The sequence below is a fragment of the Barbus barbus genome (assembly GCF_936440315.1).
Source record: "Barbus barbus genome assembly, chromosome: 11".
Lineage (NCBI taxonomy): Eukaryota > Metazoa > Chordata > Actinopteri > Cypriniformes > Cyprinidae > Barbus > Barbus barbus.
In genome coordinates this window covers 12,641,748-12,654,175 of record NC_136739.1, presented here as the reverse complement: position 1 = coordinate 12,654,175, position 12,428 = coordinate 12,641,748, and the positions used below count along the sequence as shown (strand labels likewise).

At 34.7% G+C, this 12,428-nt stretch overlaps 1 protein-coding gene across 7 annotated transcripts in view; it reads left to right on the top strand.

The window, feature by feature from the left end:
- Positions 1–12,428, top strand: part of LOC306876626 (plakophilin-4-like) — a 120,389-nt gene that overhangs the window by 35,352 nt on the left and 72,609 nt on the right. For 3 of the 7 annotated variants that reach the window (XR_013784844.1, XM_079427942.1, XM_079427941.1), the window contains exon 3: positions 7,811–7,923. The exons of the other annotated variants lie outside the window; for them this stretch is intronic. Coding sequence is in view for 2 of the 3 variants with exons in the window: in XM_079427942.1 (XP_079284068.1) it covers positions 7,811–7,923 (113 nt within the window). In the remaining variant the exon portion in view is untranslated. The remainder of the gene's footprint in view (positions 1–7,810; positions 7,924–12,428) is intronic. 7 annotated transcript variants of the gene reach the window in all.

The window sequence follows — 12,428 nt, the reverse complement described above, 5'->3', positions numbered from 1 at the left end:
TTGTTCATGTCATTCACCTGTGTCTCGCCAATTACCCGTCGTTAAGATATGTATTTAAAGTGATTGTCTGCCCCATGTTCCCTTGTCCGGGGTTGAACGTCTTCCAGAAAGTGCTACATGTGTGTCCTGCCTGTATTACCCCGTCCTGTGGATTATTAAAGACAGTTTATTGTAATTCTCCCACGTTCTCCTCATTCCTCGCTTCAACGCAGTAGTGAATGTGACACTAATGTTATCTCATCATTATTTATGACAGTGACATAAAGAAGTAAGTGAGTTAAGCCAGACATTAGCAGTCTTGTTTGAACTAATGTTAAATTGTAAGAGGAATCATCAAAACAATAAAAGACAAGGATCAAACTTAAGGTCTTTGATGCTTTGGGGGCAGTCGTGCCCTAATGGATAGAGAGTTGGACTTGTAACCTGAAAGTCGTGGGTTTGAGTCTCAGGTCTGGCAGGGATTGTAGGTGGGGGAGTGAATAACCAACACTCTCTACACCCTCTATACTATAATATCGATTCTTAGATACATACCGATATAATAAAAAAAGATACAGTATCGATATTCTAGCCCTTAGTATCGATACTCCGCCCAGCCATTAGGGGGCGCAGCGGCGCCCGCGAGTTTAAAAAAAACTCATGGAAAATGTTAAAGCAAGATGTAGCATTTAAGCGATTTCATAGTGAAATATGTAATGGCAGTACATGGTGTCACAAAAAAGAATTATAAGAAGATTTAATAAGAAGTTAAGAATAATAAGAAGAAGATTTTGTGCTTGTGTGAGCTCAGACTGTACCCTTGGAAAGTTAAATGTTGACTTGTGGTAATTTCCAGATTAATACAATTTGTGTACAATTAATCAGAGCACTTAAAGTTGCAAATATTTAAGCAAAATGCACTTTGTTATAATGCACTTTTGTCTTCAATAAATTGAAGAAAAATGCAGAGTTCTGTTTGTTGAGTAAATGTGTTCAGCATTAACTAATTGGCTCTGGCCCATGTATTTTTATTGAATCGTATCAAATCGTGTCACATTGTATCAAATCGTATCGAGACAGCTCTGTATCGAGGTACGTATCGAATCGTGACCTGTGTATCGAGGTATGTATCGTATCGCCAGGTTCTCCAAGGTATACAGCCCTACTCTATACCACAACTGAGGTGAGACCCTTGAGCAAGGCACCGAACCCCCAACTGCTCCCCGGGCGCCACAGCATTGGTTGCCCCCCCCCCCCCCCCTTCCCTTTCCTATTTACCTTTTAAACTAGAACTTTTCTTTTGTCTCAACATAAAAATGAGGTACCTGACAGGAAATAGTCTTTTTGAATATCCTGAAATATATGCAATCTGTTACCATTAAATATAGAGTCAAGACGATAAAACTCTCTCCACTGTTCCTATTATACTTGATCTGTAAATAAAGTTCAATGGTTTTGCATAAAAGGATTTTATCTAGCTAGAGTCTCTGTTTCTAAATCGTGTTACTTTCTACCGGGTGTCTGTTAGATCACAACACTGTTGTAGAGAGCACTATGAATGGTTCTTCATGAGCACAGTAACTGAAATTTAAAACGTTTAAAGAAAAGGCTCAATAAACTGTCACACAGATCTAATACACTACGCATTAACATCTCTTTCCTTTGTGCTTCGAACTTCTCTGCGGACTCCGGAGCGCTGTGCATCATTCTGCGCATGGGATGTGCATAAGTGCTTTATGCCGCTCTGTATTGGAGCCTTTCGTATTATAATGTTTTTGCGCAATGAAAGATTATTAAAAGCCTTTCTTGTTTGTCTCATCTGTCATATGGTGCTGCTTCATTACTGTGCAGTACGTTTAAAATAAATATATAATATATAACAGTATATATATTTATATAAAAATATATTACTTGTTTTCCATGAATGTATTTTACAACAATACAAAGAGCAATATATAAGTTTTACCAGATTTATTCCTACACTTATTCTCTTTTCATTGTTCCCCTATAAATGTTTTTTTCTCACTAATTTTAGATTTTATAAAATTGTGCACTCATGATTTTTCTAGAGTAACTTTTGCTACTGAATTAGTTTATGAATTACTTCACTAACCAGTTTATAAAAGTATTTTTTTCATAGATTATAACTACATATTCACTCATTTGTTGTTTTTCTTTACAGTAAAGTTGTCTATATTTAGTTGATTGTGTGTAAACACAAAAGAGTGAGGAGCAGGTCAACACACACTGAGGTATAGAAATTCTACACGGATTTTAAAAAAGTGTGCTGGTATCGGATCGATATCGGTATCAGCAGATACTTCAGAAAAAGTAGTATCGAGCCAGCCCTAACTAACATATTCAATAATTTTGTCATGGTGGTGCACCAGATGTTCTGAATTGCCTTTTTAGAGAGCGTAAGACATTGGTGGGATGTTTGAAAATCCTCCCAGTGCAGCCGATCAGTGCATGCATGCAAGCATGCTCGGTCACAATTAAAAGGGTCATGAACTACCTCTGTTTTATTTTGTACTATTCTCTGAGGTCCTTATAATGTTATAAGATTTCTACATAAAAAAAAAATACAATTTAGAAGTAATAAGCTATTTACTGTCCTGTTTTAACCTCCCTCATAAAAACGTTCTGTTTGAATAGGCATGGTGGATTTTAGACTCTGAAGTAAACACCCACTGCTATGATTGGCTCATAGTTTTGTATGTTTGACAGCCTACATTTCTCATAGATGCTATGATTTGCGTCAAAAACATAAATAACTCCATACATATCAAACGATCTGTAAGAAGGGACAAAGCAAAAGTGACCACGTTATGAAAAGTTACTCACACTTGTGTTGCAACATGTCGGATCCAATATAGTCGCACAGCATCATCTTTCAGTTTCAATCTTTCTGAAAATCCTGCATCGAATTGTGCCTTGTTTGTAAACGAATCCACTAGTGCTGTGTATCATAAGCAAAGTCGCGATACGATACGTATCACGATACAGAGGCCACGATACGCATCACGATACGGGACTGCACTAAATTTCACCCCAGAAGAATGTAGTAAATCAGCTGTTTATTAAACACTGCATACTATAGGGCCATTGCTAACTATTGGCAGAGCAGGCAGTTGACATCTGCATTATGAAGGGCCTGCATAACTGTACCACAGTACATTATACTGTAGGTAATGGCATGTTTCATGTTTACATTGGACACTCCCCACCAGGTAAAATATTCTGATTGCTTGCATCTTGTTCTTAAGCCCATAAATAATAATGTACTTGTTCTAATAAATTTGTATTGTAATGTACTCATATTAATATATAAAAAAATCATCTTAACATTGCTAGTAGGTTATCATTGCACAAATTAACGCACACTCTACATTTAAAAAATAAAAATACAAATTAGAAGAGTTCTAAACTAATGCGCTGTCTAGGGGTGTGCAATATATATCGTCTGCGATTAATATCGTAGTTGTTGTTTTAACGATGTGCAATTTGACAATATCGAGTTTTTAGCAAAAACCAAACAAAACACCAATGGAGTGCACGCTTAAATTAGCCTACGTGGTGATGAAGCGGGTGAAACGGTGCACTTGCGCATTTAGAGTGTGTTCTTTCACTGCATGATTCAGTCTATTTAAATGCATTGAGAATAATCGCAAAATTCAAGATATGGGGGCAGAAAATGTATGTTTCATGCCGTTTTTTCTTCAAAAATAAGCATGATTACAAATGTGATATTGATTTTATACAGCAGTTCAATAAACAATAAGTTAACATTAAGAGACTTATGTTTTAGACACCATATTGCCTGTTTTTACTCCATTTCGCCGACAAAAAATAATTTCAAACAGTGACAGCTCTGTTTTGCATCTCTGAGCAACATGACAGTGCTTCGTTCTAGTGGTCTGCATTCCCGCGGCTGTACAATTAAATACAATTAAATTCCCGAATACAACGCAGCAGCGGTCGGTAACTCTGGTGTAATTTGGACGGGAGCGGGTGGTCTAACAATATCCCGTTTCCGACGTCCTTTCAGTACAGCATATCTGCCTTTATTCTTATTGACCACCGGTACAGCCTGCACTCAGGACTGTTGTGCACACGCTGCATGCATTAACCAGTGCTTCGTTTTATTTGCGGGGTCTGTGCGCAGCATGTACATAACGATGATCAGAGCATGCTAGCCTACCAGGTGAATATATACGGCCCTCAGACAGAACAGGCAGGTTGTCGATCAGTGACAGCTATATGTCGAATTTATTTATTTATTTTTCTTCTGTGACACTTTTCCTATGCTACTGTGTTTACAGCAAGATGTTTAGTATGAATTTAGTATGAATTTAGATGTTTAGTCGAATTTAGTATTTTGACAAGACCAATAAAATAGGTCAGTTTTATGCAACCTAAATATATTTTTTTCTCTCTGCGACACTTGTTCCTATTGTGTTGTAAATGTTAAACGAATTGTATCCTGACAAGACGAATAAAAATAAGGAATACATTTTTTTTTTTTTACATTTATTTTATCTGTGACGCTTTTTTTTCCTACTGTGTTGTGTCTTAAGACACAAAATTCGTTTAACATTTTGCTGTCAATAAAAGACAAGACGAATAAAATAACAAATACAATTTTGTGCAGACTACACTTTTTGTCAGCCTATCTCTCTTTCTTTCAGTAGAGGAAACTTAAATGTGTGATTCTGGAAACGAGATCTAAATTTAGCGGGAACGGTCGATTCGGGATGAAAATTATTCAAAGCGGACAGCGGGTGAACAAAGAGTGAAAATATCGCGGGAACGAGCGGGACTTAAAAAACAGTCCCGCGCAGACCTCTACTTCGTTCCTGAATGAATCAACCGTTAAATGATTCGGTTCAGTCGCAATGACTCACTTATTAACAGTGACTTCCTGCCACCTACTGGTGGTTTTAATTTCACATTTAAAGTCTTTTCATTTTTAAAATAATTTTACATATCAGTATTCAGTGTTTTGTTTAAAATGTAAAAAAATTATGCATTTCTAACTGGTTAAAGCACTCCATGTCCCTCTGAGCTGCATTAAATATTGTGTAAATACATCTAAATGCCACTTCAGATGCAACTTCTGCGAAGATTAATTTTGATGATACTGGTTTAATTTGTTAACATTGTAACAGTCTAAATGTGTAATATCTTAATTGACTGATTAAATGTAACTATTTGACTTAAAAGATGTACACTATTAGAAAAAAATTGCTTTATTAAAAGTAAAAATCAATTTAAACTTAAATGAAAAGATTAATTAATCACTAATGTGAACTGACCACACAGAATATGAAGAATATCAAAAACTGCAGCTGTCCACGGTAGTCAGATATCAGCACAATAACACACTGCAAAATATCGTCTTAATTATTGTTATCGAAAAAATCCAAAATAAATCGAGATATCATTTTTTTTCAATATCGCACACCCCTAGCGCTGTCTTCACTGTATCTAATAACGCGCACACACAGTCAGTCACTCACACGTTGCGGCCACACACAGACATTCAGCAACAAACTTTTTACCGCTGCCCTGCAATTTTATCAATAAAATAGCTTAATCGCTCAAGAGCTACATTATCTTTCTCAACAAGGAGCTGGTAACATCATTGTTTCTAAAGGAATTTAAACCACAGCTTCACTGTTACGGTGATAATTCATACATACACAGCATATCACTCTCTCTACTTCTCTCTCTCATAAGTGAACACTTGATGAATTACACTTTTCTGAGAATAGAATATTGAAGTGGAGATGGCTAAACTGCAAGCTAGCCGGTGTTTTCAGAAAACACATGGCATGTGCACATGGTTGCCAGGTTGACAAAGATAAGTATCACACTTAGCAGATATTTCTGTGTTGCGTAAGTGGGAAGCTCTGTTTCGGAGATTACGTCTCTTTATATCAGGCAACCCAGTAGTGGTCCTCTGAGGCCAGATTAAACATCGTTAAACATTTTAAACGGTGTTCTTGTATTCAAATTAAAGTCCACTGCTGCACACGTGCCACAATATCTATACAGCGCCAGCTGTATCTATACTCGTATCGTCAAATCTCTGTGACGATACATCGTCGCATCGATGTATCGAACACAGCACTAGAATCCACGGTAAAATGAAATGAACAAAGGACCTAGTTCTTACTGATGTGGTCTGGAATTTAATTCAGTAATTTATTTAACAAAGTTGAAGTATTTAAAAATAAAGTTCATCAAATTTTTCATAACTTTGGGATCAGAAGAAAGGCAACGCAAACACTGTTTTTCCACAACTTGGCACTGCACAACATCTTGTTGTCTTTGGAGCATCTTTATCATTTGGTTTGTGTGTACACCTGCGTTCACCTCTCGTTATTTGCCCTACATGCGTAAGTTGGTGGGCGGGGCTAAACAGGCAGCAATGTAGAAGCAGGTGTTGATCATCTTCTGTGGAGTAGAGTAGAACATTCCACAAGCTGTTGTTTCAGTATAAGCTGTTTTAAGACTAAGGAGAAAGTTCTGAGTCCTGAAAACTTACAGGATGTTTTTATTGTACAGTGACCCCTTATATGTCAAAAGTTTGGTTTTTCAGTTCATGACCCCTTTCAATGTTGTGGGATCTTTGGATGTAAAAAAAAAGTAAGAGTCTTCATTTTCTCCCGACACCCGAGCCACTGAAGACACAGTGCATTACCATTTTTGATGGTAATGCACCACCAAACTCATGTCTGCGGAAATCATTATAAAAAAAAATATTATTGAACAAAAAATATATTAGATTGATTTTCTTGAATAAAAAGTTACATTTTCATGGATTCAGTCACTTTTGATCGCAAAGGTACCAAGTGACCCACAAAGGAAGCAGAGGTTTAAATAAGGAAAATAAAAATAACCGTATTATGATATAATTAAATAAAATGATGTATATCATGAAACAAGATTTTAGTCATGTCATCTCTCTCTAACCTAAATAGTCTCTTATTCTTTTTATCTTTTATCATTTGTCTTCTATCTTTTGTCATTTGTAGGGCTATACTGTTTAAATACTGTGCTACTCAGTTACTCGTAAAGCTGTCTTAAAAACCAACAAAAGAATCAAAATAAAATTGTTGACTGTGATCCTGCCCAAAAATAAATTGTGATGTGATGTTTTTGCCATATCTCCCACCCCTACATTGAAATATGTGCAAGCCTGTGTTTTTGTTCTGCCACATTCACATAAATGGAAGCCAATGGAATGGAAAGTCTAATGTGACTGTCCCTTTACTCACATCGTTCTTGGGGTTTAAGAATTGAGAATTGTAGTTTGTAGTTCAGGGGTTACTTTATGGCTGTGCTGTTTGTGCTCTCTGAAGGGTTACTACATTGTCATTTATCAGATGTTTTATTATCCAAAATGCTGGACATTTGCTACAGTCAGAGGCCCACTGAAATGCAGGGTCTGTTTAAAAAGATTGCTGGCAGGGTTTGAGTTAATGGATCAGGTCTGCTAGTTTCCTCTTCAGCGACAGTGGGAGTGTGAAGCTGATGTCTCTGATGTCAACAGATTGTTCTCTAGAGAGCGCTGCTCTCACTGTGTGTTGAGAATTTATAGTTGTCACCTTTTAGAGCAGTGCATTACCTCCTCAGTGCTGCAGGACAGAACTAACTTACACTACGGTGCGTGTACGTGATATGATTGCTTTCAGTGTTTGTTGAAGGGATTTTAAAGCATTTTTGGGTTGCACTATGGTACATGCAGTGCATGTGTTTACTGCTGGCTCAATCATGATACTGTTCTTCATCAGAGACAGAGACTGAGTATATGTATTGTGTTTAGGAGCTGCAGTTTGAGCGTTTGACTTGGGAATTGGAGGTGGAGCGACAGATTGTGGCCAATCAGCTGGAACGATGCCGACTGAGTTCAGAATCCCCAGGAGCTGCTAGTGGCGGGTACACACATACGCGCACACACACAAAACACAACTGCAGCATTACCCTGCTGACCACTGATAGTGTGCATTTACATTACTCTTTTTTTTTTTTTCATTTAATATCCAGATGAAGTAGAGGAAGAGAGAGAGAGTAGTAAAGATTTAAAAATGTGGCCACAGCATATGGGCCAACTTTCCATTTTAATACATAATCATCATGCCAAAAGAAGAGCAACATAAAAGTCGTTAATACATTTTTTATATAGTAAAATAAAGTAACTTGAATATTACTATAATGCCTAAAATACACAATAAATGAAAATGTATTTTTCCCCTCCGTAACTGTTTTTATTGAACATACTGTTCTTGAATTCTCTAGAATCAAAGAATGAATAATGGTTAATTTATTTAATATCAACACTCCTATTTTCTGTTAATAAAGAAAAGTTTGAAAACAAGCAGCTTTGTTGTAATTACAACAGAAATACAAGAAATATCTTCAGTTATGTGATGGGGGTGGCAAAAAAAATCTGATCACAATTCTTTCTTCAATGCTACTGAAGTTTTTAATATATAATGCAAAACTGTTAAATACACTTTCATCTCCAAATGCTTTTATTATACAAAATTAATGTAAACATAGTCATAACAGGACAAAACCTCTGATATGTAAAATAAATTAATGAAATGAACGCAACCTATTAGACCTGCCGCTGTCTATGATGACATCAGTAATAATCAAACAGTTATAATGCTGAGAAAAAGAGAAAATCCCCTCACTGACCCTACCTGGAAAACTTTCAGATAACTTAAAGCACTTTCTGTTTAATGTGTTTCTTTCTTCCCCTTCATTATTTACATTTGCTAATATGTTTTGAAGCTATATTTTGTAAAGGAATGAAATTGTCATGTGCTTTTTAAAACCATTTTTTGTGACAATTTAGTATAGGGACCAGGGGCCGGATTCACGAAAAATTCTTAAGAAGTAATTTCTTCTTAACTGCCATTTTCTTCTTATTTTTTAACTTAAGAAAAAAGTTAAGAATATTTAGTATTCCCAAACATTCTTCTTAAGAATGTTTGGGATCTTGTTAGGGGTCTTTTTGTTTGGGGTCTTTTTCTTAAGATCGTTCTTAAGACAAAAATGAAGAAGAATTCAAATTCTTGAAAAGAATCTTCTTAAAAATCATCGTAAATAACTTCTTAAAGTTAGGACAGCCCCAGACTTGTCTTAAATCCAAAACAGTAAGAATTATTTAATGAATTTATTGGGTTATTTCAAATTAATTGTTATATTTGAGCATTACAACAACGTTAGCTACATATAGCCTAATACATAGTATAACTATTAATAGCGATGTGCGCGAGTTTTCTGAAGCGACAGCGATGACTGATAATGTAAACAATGATCGGTCATGATTAGCCTGTGTGTGACACTACTTTTTGCTAACTTCAAAACTCAGTAGCAACTCTACAAAAATGAGTAAGATAGGTAACTTTAATTGGACACTATTATTTTAGCTTATAAATACGACATAATCTTTGGCAGTATGCAGCGCGGACACACATACCGGAAGCGTTCACTCGGATGAGAGCACAGACACAGCACTACAAAACTGAATCAAACAGATCGCTGCGGCTTGAGACAGGCTGTTCAAAAACATGCTGCATTAAAAATGTAAAGCTGAGCGCCAGTCAAAATCGTGACAAAAAGAGTGTGCGTGCTTACTATGATTATTAGGGTAATCTGCAGGATGCGCAAAAAGACAATAGAGTTTACTGTCATTTTCTTCTTAAGAAAAAAATTAAGATGTTATTAAGAATATATTTGAGAACTTTATTAAGAATTTTTCTAGAATTGCACTTAAGAACATTCTTACGAACTTCGTATAATTTATCTTAAGAAATTTCTTAACTTATTTCTTAAGAAGATTTTCGTGAATCCGGCCCCAGTTCTCGCTATTAACTAGTTGCTTATTAGCGTGCTGATTATTGACATATTGGATATTTCTTAGTACTTATAAAGCACATATTCTGCATGATCATATTCTACATCCCTAATCCTACCCAATACCTAAACTTAACTACCTTACTATTAATAAGCAGCAAAACAAGGTTTAGGAAAAAGGTGGATAGCAAAATTATAATTTTGAAATTACTGAACAAATCTGTAATTCTTACCATACAATTGTTTCAATGTATATATTTTTTTTAAATACTACTTATATAAGTGAATATCAAATTTATTTGTGCATTTTTACCAAAAGTCTGTAAACTCATTAATTAATTAGAAACAAAAAAATTAAGAATCATTTTATAATTGGATTGGGATTCCCAGAATCAGACGTGAGGCTTTGAATATTGTGTTGGACAGCTAGGGGCCTTCGAGTCAAAACGGTTGAAAAAACAGATGTAACAGATTTTACAGTGTTTAAAGACTTTCTGAATACTTTCTGATTAGCACAGGAAACATTACAAAAGTGCACATGTATGTCTGCTTATGACCGATAGTGATCCATTGGCAGGTGTTTGTATTTGGTTTTGAGTTCAGGTTTTGAGAAGGCTGCTTTATAGATGAGATGTGGCCAGTGAGAATACTAGGCAAAGACCACGGGGAGTTTTGTCGCCCTTTTAACATTTAAACATATGTATTGTTGATATCAACAATTAATTCCTTCTACCGATCTCCCTCTACTCTCTTTTCACATCCCGTATTACATCGGAAAGGCATTTATTTTCAATAAAAATTAAGGAAATAATGGAAAATAACTGAATGGAAAATAACGTGATTATTGGTTAAGGGTAAGGTTAGTTGTAGGGGCGGCACACAGTTAATAATTTTAATACAAATTATAATTTACACTTGTCCATGTAGCCTAAATACAACGACATTTAAACACTTTTTTTTTTTTTTTTATCCAGCAAAACGTTCAAACTTTGTACGCATTATTATGTTTTATTTTTCATTTTGGTTGTATTTTTTATTTGATGTATTAGAAGAAAGAGTAATGAAACCAAAAGTAAACATGAAAAAACGAAGTATTATTTTTATGTTATGGCTAAATGAATGCCTTGTTAATTTTTCTTTTAATTATCCGAAGGACTTGGTGGCTGACGCTAAAAAGAGGATTATGGGAAAAAAAAGATCTCATTAATATTCATGAATTCATTACCATAGCTATTCTTACTAGTGAAAATGGCATTTCTAGATATCTGTAAAAGTATTTCTACTAGTTAAAATGTTATTTAAGACATCAGTAATTCTATTTTCACTAGTTGCAAGGGCAATTTCAGATATCAACTGCCTTTGTTGATATCAATAATTATTTTGTTACTAGTAAAAATGTGAATTCTTGATATCAGTAAATGTATTGCAACACGTTACATTTTATTATTTCTGATATCTGAAAATGCATTTCTGATATCAATATAATTTCTGATATCTAAAATGGCTTTCTTACTAGTAACAATCACATTCATGATATCAGAAATTATCATTGTCACTAGTGACCATTTAATTGTTGATTTCAAGAATTAAATTGCTGATATCAACAATTTATCAAGAATAGACATTTTTACTAGTAATAATTGCATTTCTGATATGTGACATTGGAATTTCAACTAGTAAGAAATGAATTCTTGATGTCAACAATTGATTTTGAATGGCAGCCTATGGTGACATTTAACTAGTGAAAATACAATTACAGATATCAACAATTTAATTCTTGATATCAAGAATTAGCATTTTAACTAGTGAAAATTGAATTGTTGATATCAAAAATAGCCATTGTTAGTAGTAGAAATCTAATTCCTGATATCAAGAATTAATTTCCTGCGAATGAATAAAAGTCAAAACGGCTTGCCTATTACTATGATATAAATTCTTGATATCAAGAATAATATTTTTTACTAGTATAAATTTAATTGCTAAGAATTCAATTTCTACGAGTGATGATGTCATTGTTGACATCAATAATAAACATTGTTACTAGTAGAAATCTAATTCCTGATATCAAGAATTAACATTTTATGGCAAGCCGTTTTAACATTTAAAACTTTTTTTGACTATCCATAAATATAATTTGGAAAGTCACAATTGTAATTCGGAGAGTCATAATTATAATTTGACTAGTCAATGACAATTAGAGATATCTGCAATTATAATTGCACTAGTAAGAAATCGGATTAGAGATATCTCTAAATACTTTATGACTAGTCAAAACTCCATTTAAGATATCTGTAATTACATTAGAGATATCTTCAATAGCGCGTCATACATCCGCAAATGTAATTAGAGATATCTCCAATTCAATTTCGACTAGTCACAATTATAGTTTAAGATATCTGAATTGCAATTGCTCCTGGTCGAATTGCTGTTGTGTGATGTGCGAATAAATTTACTTAGCTCCTCCCAGAGCTCCCCCCCCGCCTGCTGCTGACAACATAATAAAAGTCTGCTTTTGCTGTCACGGAGAAAATAGCTACTGGATGAAGTGCTTCATGGATTCTGAAATAAATCTGGAT